General features: G+C 67.5%; 1 protein-coding gene across 1 annotated transcript; it reads right to left on the reverse strand.

Annotated features, from left to right (window-relative positions):
* Positions 1 to 971: 971 nt before the first annotated feature.
* PLPP2 (phospholipid phosphatase 2) lies at positions 972 to 5,553 on the reverse strand. Its single transcript, XM_050910469.1, has 6 exons — positions 5,492 to 5,553; positions 2,967 to 3,118; positions 2,340 to 2,617; positions 2,100 to 2,157; positions 1,770 to 1,946; positions 972 to 1,664 (listed from the first exon to the last, which is right to left on the reverse strand). The coding sequence occupies exons 1-6, from the start codon at positions 5,541 to 5,543 to the stop codon at positions 1,527 to 1,529; spliced, it is 855 nt and encodes a 284-aa protein (XP_050766426.1). The 5' UTR covers positions 5,544 to 5,553; the 3' UTR covers positions 972 to 1,526.
* Between the last annotated feature and the right edge of the window lie 3,721 nt (positions 5,554 to 9,274).

Genomic DNA, 9,274 nt, shown 5'->3' on the forward strand with positions numbered 1-9,274 from the left:
CGCCCTGCCTTCCCTCGGCTCTGGCTGCCAGAGCAGCCAAGGGAGCTGCAGGCACAAAACGTCACTTTTTCCGAGAGCTTCTCCCCGCCTTCCCTTCCCCCTCGCAGAGGCCGGCTGTGGTGCCGGGGAGCTCGGGAGGCTCCCGGGGTCAGGGTGAAGGCAGCGCTGGGATGGGACCCAGCCGGGACCCTGTGCTGGCCACAGTTCTTCTTGCCTCTCGAAGGCAATATTTCACAGGCAGTGTGGGTGAGGAGTACCCAGCCAGTTCTACCTCTGCCGGGGCTCCCTCCCATGGGAGGATGCTGCTCCCATCAGCCCTGGTTGAGCCCAGCTTTTCCAGCACAGTCGGGAAAGGGGTTCAGCAGCCCTGACAGCCCCCCCCAGCAAACCTCCCTGCTAGGAAGGGGCTTCAGACCCCTTTCCCTTGGAAAAGGAAACCCTAAATGCTTAAGGCCATCCACTCCAAGGCCAGGAGCATCCATGGAGTAAGAGAACAGGCCTGACACAGACATTCTTTAAGGATGATCTAATTTAAAAAACACATTTTTATAAAACACATCATAATGAAAATGCATGTAGTTTAAAAAGAGGCCCACAGCACTCCAGTGCTGGAGGCAGCTGCGCGTCAGCAATGGGACTGCTCTGTGGCCCACTCCCCACCTTCCCAGGGCGTTCAGAGTCCTGTGCCCAGCTCCACATTCCCATTTATTTTTCCTTTACCACAGAAAGCTTCTCCCCTTCCCCCTACCCTCCCCGCCCCCCCCAAAGCATCAGCTGAAGCTGCAGGAGAGACAAAGGCTCAAGCATCCCCCTCGCCCCAAGCCAGGCATGAAGCAGGCAGGGCGCAAGAAGCCCTCGCTTCCAGCACTGCGGCATCAGGCACCACCGAAGAAAAGCCTGCCCATGCTCCCTTGGCTCACACCAGCTGCTGGCAGCCAGGACTGCTTTTAAAGGTAATCAGGGAACAGAGAAGAGCTCTGGATTGCTTTAATCCTTTCCAAAAAAGTATTGCTAGCCCAGCAGCTGTCCTCCTCCCCCTGTGCTTGTGAGGATTTGTACTCATAAGGCTGGATAATTTGACAGGGATAACACACACTCAGCACAGGCAACCTCAGACTTCCTGACGAGTTTGCTCTTCGCTCGGCACAGTTTGCCAGCCCAATAAATCCACCCCCACGTGCCACCCTCCCCTCCCTCCCTTCACGTGGAGGGCTGGGACGGCAGCCTTGGAGCGTGACTCAGATGCACAGAGGATCGAGGACCTCCCCTTCCCGCGGGCAGGGCGCTGGGATCACCGGGCACCGGCAAGCACAGAGGCACCGCAGGTATGGGGAGCCAGGAGCCGTGGCGCAGCGGGAGCGGGGATGGACAGGGCTGTCCTGCAGGTACCTGCGGCAGCGAGAGGCACCGGAGCTGTGGAGCCAACGGTTAATACAGAGCCAGCGTCCCTGTCCCCCGCGCCAGGAGCGGTGCGGAGCGCGGCGAGGGGCAGGTCTGCAGTCCGGCACGCGTGGCCCACGCACAGCTCATGGGGCGCCCCGGTAGCTGTAGTGATTGCGGTCGGGGTCGCTCATGGTGAGCGGCAAGCTGGGCTTGCGCTCCGGGTCTTTCTCGTTGCACTGCCGCGGGGGACGGTGCTTGAAGAAGTCAGACACATAGCGGACCTGGAAAAGACCGACGGGAAAGAGGGTTTGGGGACCACCTTCGACTGGCTGAGCTGCAGACAGCGGCAACCTGGCAGAGCGTCGGGTCACGCAGGGGACACTCACAATGAGGACGGCAATGAGAGCCCCTTGGAGCAGCCCCGCCAGCACATCGCTCCAGTGGTGCTTGTAGTCGGACACTCTGGTGTAGCCCACGTAGATGGCGAAGGCAATGAGGAAGAACTGGATGGTGGGGCGCAGCAACCGGGCCCACTTCCCCACCAGCCGGGCTTGCACGTAGAGCTGGGCAGGGAAGGGGGGAGCAATCACCCCGTGCAGGAGGCAACTACCAGCCTGAAGACGTGGTGCTCGGGGCACCAGTCCGCCCCAGGGGACAGGACCCACGGGGGCTCACCGCCTTCCCGCAGCACAGCATGCCCGGAGCACAGCACTTACCGCCAGGAACATCATGCAGTACATCCCAAAGGAGGAGTGCCCAGAATAGAAGGACAGTCTGTGGGGCAAAAGAGATGGGTCAGGCCATGAGAGTGAGCCCCCAGTGCCCAGCTGGCCCCCCCGCAGGCTCTGCCCTGCGGCAGGAGAGCATCGATACCCGTCTGGGGCTGCCACCAGACCGCAGGAGCCCGGCGTCACCGGGTGGGTGGAGGGGACGTGTCCTGCGGCCCCATGGCTCACCTGGACTCGGTGATGTTCCTGCTCTCCCCCCGGCAGACGTTCTCCAGCTGCACGTAGATGGAGCAGTTCACCTTGGACCAGTCGGGATTGCAGACGGCCAGGAAGTTTGGCCGGAGACGGCCGATCATGTATTTGGCCAGGTCGGTCAGGGACTGGCTGATGGCCCCCCCGAAGAGGAAGGTCCCCACCACCTTGTAGAGGGCAGCCAGGTAGTTGTTGAACTCTGACTTGGAGTAGAGGCGCTCTGTGTAGACCAGGTACGCCTCCCCTGATGAGATCTGCAGAGACCAAGGGGCAAGGGGTGATGGTCTTGGGGCTACCGAGCAGCTCCCCAGCACCAGGGGTACGGCATGCTCTGGCTCTCGGGTCTGCGGCAGAAAAGACCACGGTGCCCACCTGCCACAGGAGCTCACGGGGCCTCTCCCCCTCCCTGCAGGGAACCAGCCCCATGGGATGTGGGTCTCACCACCCCAGGGGGAGCTCCTGACCCCCAGCAGAGCAGGGCTCGACCCTCGGGTCCTGTTGCCCTGCTGGGGGTCTGGAGGTGGGCTGTGCTGGGACCCAGCTCCTGGATACAACGTGCCAGGATATCCCTGCCCCGGAGGGAAGGGGATGGCGCTTCCTTACAATGACAACAGTGCAGGTGATGGTGACCCCAGCCATGAGGCCATGGGTGATGGTGTCCGCCTTGTAGGGGTAGCGGATGGAGTCGTCGTTGCAGTAGAAGCCCCGCTTGTACGGGGAGTTCACCAGCGTCAGGATGACGAAGGGCAGAGACGCTGCAAGGCAGAGAGAAGGCAAGGACTGGGGACACCCGCCTGCAGGCTCCACACAGGCACCCAGCACTGCGTGGTCTCCCCACCCCTCGCCCTCGGGTCTCTGCTCCCTGCTGCCAGGGAGGGATCCCCTCTGGGGACACAGTCCTGAGCCACCCGCACCCAGGGCAGGAGGACTTGCACCCGCCAGCACGCCGGCCCCGCCGCTGATAGGGCCCTATCGGAGCTCACAGCTGCCTGCGGCGCCCAGATACCACACGAGACAGCCACGACCGGGCACCTGCAGAGCCCCCACAGCTGCCCCACTCCTCCCCAGGCACAGCAGTCGCAGGGCCTGGTGCAGGAGACCGGGGCTGATCTTGCGCCCTCTCCTCACACTCCCCAGGGTCTTTCGACCTAGGAGGATGGAGCTCATTAGAATTAAGGAGCACAGGCATCTTGCTGTTTCACAGCAGGGGAGGGCCCCCAGGCCCCAGATGGTCCCAGCAGGGCCCTCACACACCGGCTCCAGGAGAGCCAGTGCCTGGAGATGCTGGTGGGTGATCCAGCCCAGGCATGGTCAGACCCCAGTGCACTTGGCTTCCCACCCTCAGCCTCCCGCAGCCCTTGCTCCTGCCCGCCTCTCCTCTCCCCTGGCTCCTGGCAGGGCTCTGGAGAGATGCTGCTACCGGCTGGATCGGTCCAGGCAAGGAGGCTTTTCCACCCAGCGTGCCCCAACCCTGGCCACGGGCATCTTAGAGCTCGTCCCTGGACGGGATCACCCCTGAGATCAAAAGCGGTTCTGGGGGTCTCTGCCCCCTGCAGCAGGCATGCCAAATCCTGCGCTGAAAGGGGTCCTCCCGCCCAGGGGACGCTTCCTCGGGCAGCGCCGGGAGGAGCCAGGGCAGGGCCGAGGGCGGGGGGCACCCGCCCCGGGGGGCACGGGGCGCGGCCGGCCCCGGGATGCTCTCCCCCGGGGAAAGGCCCCGGAGAGCGCGGTCCTGCCTCGGCCCGCAGTCCACCTTAAGCCGGGGCTCCTCTCCCGGTTCCGCCTTTCCCGGCGGTTTCCGCCTCCCCGTGTTCCCCGGTCTCCCGCGAACGCGCACCTTTGTCCCCGCCCGCACCCTGCGCCCCGGGGCGCAGCCGGGGGGTCCCTGCGCGCCCGGACCCGCCGCCTCCGGCGCCCACCGAGCGAGCGGGGAAAGCGGTAATAAGAGGCCAGGCTGCTGCTCCCCGGCCTCACCCCGCCGCCCCCCTGCTCCCCCCGAGCGGAGGCAGCAGCGGCCAAAAAGCACTGCCAGGGAGCCGGGAACAAGCCCCAGCTTCTCCCACCCCGCTCCGGCTGCGGGGAGCCGGCTGCCCGGCGCAGGGGTGTCTGCAGACGCCTCTGTGTACACCTCAAACATTAATTTGCAGCTCAAATTAGACACCAGACTTCTTTCTGGATAATTTAATCCTCCAAAAAAGCTCCCCTAAAAATAAAAAAAAGAGACACCGGCACACGAGAGAGAAAAGCGACCCAAACGAAAACAGGAACCTGCCTCTCCCCACCGGTGCTTAGAGCCCAAGAAAGCAACTCCCGGCCCGGGAGGTTCAGGCTGAAATTACGACCTGGGCCTTTATTTTTAGTCCGTCTTAATTAGGTGCTTGTCAGCGTCAGTTTTAGAAACGGGCGTTTGCCTGCACCGGGGGCCGGGAGGGGAAGGCTGCGGGGGTACGGGGAAGGGGCACCCCGAACCCAGCTGCCCGGAGCTGCGGAGCCCCCCCGGCCCCGCTCCGGCCCCGGCCGCCCGCGGAGCGCAGGGCCCGGCCGGCGGGCAGGCAGCCAGGGCGGCGGCAGAAGGAAGCGTCCCTCCCGCCCGAGCAGCGCGGCGGGGCCCTGCCGGCAGCCTCCCGGCCCGGGACCGACTCCGGCCCCCGGGGGAGGCCACCGGACCCGCCCCGGGCTCCCCCGTCTCCCGCTCGGCGGGCACGTCCCCGGGGCGCTGCGCCCCCCCCCCCCCCCCCAAGGCGCCCGAGCAACGGGGCGGCCCCAGGCCGGGACAGCCCTGCGAGCCGGGACCCCCGACGGGGCCCGGGAGCGCCGGGGCAGGAGCCGGCGCCCGCCCGGTCCCGCCGCCCCGAGGGCGAAGCGGCGCCGGCGAGGCCAGTGGGCTCCTCGCGGAGGCCCAGAGCCCCGGGACAGCGGCCGGGCAGGTGGCTCCCGGGCCGCCCCCGGCCCGGCCCCGCAGCACCGGCAACGGGCTGGCCCGGGCGGGGACCCCCGGTACCGCCCGGGACCCGGACCCGGACCCAGCCCGCGGCACGGCCCCACCGGAGGGGGGTCGGGGGACACGGGGACGCTCCGGAGCCGCCCGGGGCGGGGGCGCCGCGGCCGCGCCGGTACCGAGCCCTCACCGACCGCCAGGCAGAGCACGTCGAGCACCACGAAGACCTTCCTGCGCTCCATCCCGCTGCCGGTGGCGGCCCCGCGGCCCGGCCCCGCGGCTCACATGGCCCGGAACGGCGCGGGCCCGGCCGGGAGGTAAAGTCCGGGCGGGCGGGGCTGGGGCGGGGCGGGGCGGGGCGGCTCCGGCAGCCGGTGCCCCCGCCCGCGGGCCGGGGCGGAGCGGGCTGTGGGGCCGGGGGCGGGCTGCGGGGCCGGGGCAGGTGTGGGGCGCGGCGGGGGCGGAGGGCAGCGGGTCCCCGTCCAGCCGCGCCGGGGGCGGCCCGGGCCCGGGCCCGGCCCCCCCCCCCTCGCCCCCAGCCGCTTCCCCGGCCCCCGCTCCGGCGTCCTCGGCTCCGGCCCCCCCGGCCCCCCGCCCCGCCTGGCCGGTCTCCCCGCCCCGGCTCGGCTGCCTCCCGTCGCTGCGGCAAGGGGAAGGGGGAGAAGGAAGGGAGCGAGGGCGCATGTGGCAGCCGCCTGTGTCCCGCCAGCCTCGGGCTTCTTTCCTGAGGAAAAAGAAGGGGGAAAAAAAAAGAAAAATCCGGGAGTGGAAGAACGCGGCCGCAGAAATGCGCTGGCTGCATCGGCGTGGTGCAGCGGTTGTTTATTGCAGAGCAGATACGGGGCTGACTCAGTCGCCATGCCGGTTGTTGGGGGAAGGAGGGTTCCCCGGGAGCCTTTGGACGCAGCAGAGAGGCCGTCGGGGAGCAGAGCAGCCGGATTTAAACACAGGACGAGGCGCGTGTTTGTTTTAAGCTGTGATTTAACCGCTGAAACGTGGGGCAGTATTTTCCCATGCCTCAGACATTGTCGGAGCAGGACAGGCTCCTGGTGCTGCCCGTTGGGGCCGGGGATGTGCCGAGCTGGTGGCACCCAGAGCGGGGACGGGAGCAAAGGTTCGAGCACGAGTCCCCGCAGCAAGTCCCTGGGAGGAGCGGGGACGGCCGCAGCCCGGTTGTTTGCTCCAGGCCCGACTCTTGGTCAGGAACGGAAGGAAACATAAATAATAGAGAAACCAGCCTAATGATAGCTACTGGGCTGGTTTATTTAAGTGCAGGGTGAGTGGCCTGTGGAGAATGTCAAGGCTGTTGTGGGAAGCCAGCAGAGCTGGAAATGCTCTCGGGCTGCCCTGGGATGTAAGGAGAGGGGCAGAACCACTTGCTGGCTTTCCTCTGCTCCGATCCGACCCGATCTGCCCCGGTGCAACCTCCCTCCTGCCCGTCGGTGCCATGGGGCCCTGGCACAGCTGCTGGGGCAGGATTTGCCCCGCACATGCTGCCTGCAGGCCCCGAATCTTGGTGGCAGGCGGGTAAAAGCCCCGAGGCAGGAGAGTTGAGGGGATGCTGGAGGAGGGGAGGTTGGCTGGCACCTGTGGGATGCCCAGACTGTGTCATGGAGGGGATGCGGGGTTTAATACAGTCTCTCCCACCACTGATAAATCTCCCCTTCTTGTCACAGCCCCCAGCAGTCCTAGGCCGTGCTGAGCCACCCTTGTGGCTGGCATGGAAGTGCTCCAGGCTGAGCCATCGTGGGGGCACAGACGTGGCAGTGTGGGGCTCAGTGAGGACAGGATAGGGCCCGGTGGGGTCATGCTGACCCATGCTGCGGGTGCACGGCTCCGTGCTGGAGCAGGCAGAGGGGAGCGAGATAAGGCAGCTGCTCCTGTGCCTGCGCAGCACGGCCTCGCAGAGCGGGTGCCGTGGTCAGGACTTTGCCCCATGCAGCGCCGTGGCGGTCGGATGGTGCCAGGGCGGCAGGAGCCACCCAGGAATGGCCCAGCCTGGCCAGACTGGCTGCTCTCAGCTTGGCCCAGCACTCGGGGATGTCACAGGGACGGAAAGCAGCCCCTGCTCTCAGCTCGGCCCCGCAGTATTTGCTCAGCCTGCACGGTGCTGGGCAGACAGGCTCAGCCTCCCCCCTGCTTAGCATAAAGCCCTGGCCAGCAAAGGGCCTTGCAGGGCTGCGTGGGGCCGGCGACACAGCCCTGGCTGCCGGGGGGGGGGTGTCGTGGGGAGGCCTGGCAGCATTTGGGCCCCGTTTGTTAGATTTCCTCCAACTTCACTTGGGCTTTCCGTGGAGTTCTGCGGGACGCCGGTCCCGGCCCCTCCCAGGCCCAGGGTGAGCGCTGGGACCCCATCCTGGGGGGGTCTGCTGATGCTCTGCTCCGGGGGGAGGACCGGGACCCTTCTCCCCCGCCGCTGCCGGAGGTTTGCCCGCGTCTCTGCTGCCGCCCCCTCGCACGGAAGCTCACGGGAGGGAGGACGGTGGTCTCCCACGGGCCTCCCACGCGCCCCCCACGGGCCCGAGCGGGAGGAGCGGGGGCCGCTGGGGGCGGCCGAGCCCCCTCCTCGGGTCGCCGCAGCCGCAGAGGGAGCGACCGTGCGGGCCGAGCTCCCGGCCCTGCCGCCGCCCGCCGCGCCTTGGTGAGGCGGGGGGGGGCGAAGGTCCGGCACCCCCGAGCGCTGGGACCCCCGGGCGCGGCGCGGGGCCCCCCGGGCGCGGAGCGGGTCCCCGGCGCGGGGCTGCGGCCCCCTCTGCCGTCGAAGCGCCGCGGCTGCAGCGGCCTCGCACCCGCCCGGGGCCGCGCCCGGAGCCGCCGCCGCCGCCGCCGGGGCCGCGCGTGGGGACCGTGGGGGGGGCAGAGCCCGCGCGGCCCCGCCAGGCCGCCGCCCGCCTTCCTGCGCCCTGGAAGCGGGGAGGAAACTTCCCCCCGAAGCCTGGGGGGATGCAGAGCCTTCGGTGGGGTGTTGGTCCTGCTGATCCGACACCCTGGGAAACATCACTCCGGTCACGCAGGGCCAAAAAAGGCATTTCGAAGGATGCGACGAGACGAGGGACAATGATCCCACCCGGGGGCTTCGAGCACACCCACCCTTCCCGCCGCTCCTCAGGGCCTCGGAGGAAGCGGGAAACCCGCTCCCATCCCTCGTGCCTTGGGCTGTGCCCGCCATCATACCCGGCCTCTGCCGGAGGGAGCCGGGGGGGCTGCGTGGCCGAAGCCCCGCGCAGCAGCAGTTAACGGCCCTCTCTTCTGAGGCACAGGCGGAGGTGAGCCCTGGCCCCACTCCAGGCCGCAGCAGCCGGGGTGCGCTGCCTTACGGCCGAGAGCCGCTCCCGCTCCCATCCGTGCCGCATGGACGCAGCCGGGACCCTCTGCCCGCTCCCACCCACTGTGGCTGTGTGTGGCAGCACCCCAGTCCGGTGCTCGGCTGAGCGGGCGCTTGCCCAACCCTGCTGAGCTGCCAGGAGAAATGCAGAGCGGGGAGAGCTCCCAAACAGAGGGGTGGGTTGCCCCTTTCCTGCTGGTTTTCCGGGTGGCATTTTCCAGCTGTGACCGAGGGAGACGGGAGCCCCCGTCCCCCCCAGGGCCCCAGGACAGAAGATGAGAGCCAGGCAAGAGCTGGAGAACAGAATTTAAGGAGTTTCTGACAAAACAGAGGGGTTTTGTGGCGAGGAACGAGCCTTCTTGCGGAAACATACAACGCAGTTGCAGCAGGAACGTTTCTCTCGCCTCCAGGATGTTATTTCTGGCTGAAACCAGTGAGACACGGATGGACCCCCGCCTCCCACTGCCATGGGCTCGCCGAAGGCTGCCAGGGTTTCAGAGGACTCGAGGCACCTCTAAGAGCAACGAACACCTCCCTCCCCTCCATGCACAGCACCGGGAGGGAAAACTCAGCCAAGGAAGCCGGGCCTCCTCCCAGGTTGTGATGGCATCCCTGGTACAAGGCACAGGAAGGCAGGTAGGGTCCTGG

Source organism: Gymnogyps californianus, chromosome 24, assembly GCF_018139145.2.
Source record: "Gymnogyps californianus isolate 813 chromosome 24, ASM1813914v2, whole genome shotgun sequence".
Taxonomy (NCBI): Eukaryota; Metazoa; Chordata; class Aves; order Accipitriformes; family Cathartidae; genus Gymnogyps; species Gymnogyps californianus.

What these genes read in the sequence shown, in the direction of transcription:
- PLPP2 (XM_050910469.1), bottom strand. Translation starts at nt 5,543, where the DNA reads ATGGAGCGCAGGAAGGTCTTCGTGGTGCTCGACGTGCTCTGCCTGGCG. An exon ending in CGTGCTCTGCCTGGCGGTCG is followed by an intron (nt 3,119 to 5,491) that starts GTGAGGGCTCGG and finishes TCTGCCTTGCAG; the next exon opens with CGTCTCTGCCCTTCGTCATC. An exon ending in TCACCTGCACTGTTGTCATT is followed by an intron (nt 2,618 to 2,966) that starts GTAAGGAAGCGC and finishes TGGTCTCTGCAG; the next exon opens with ATCTCATCAGGGGAGGCGTA.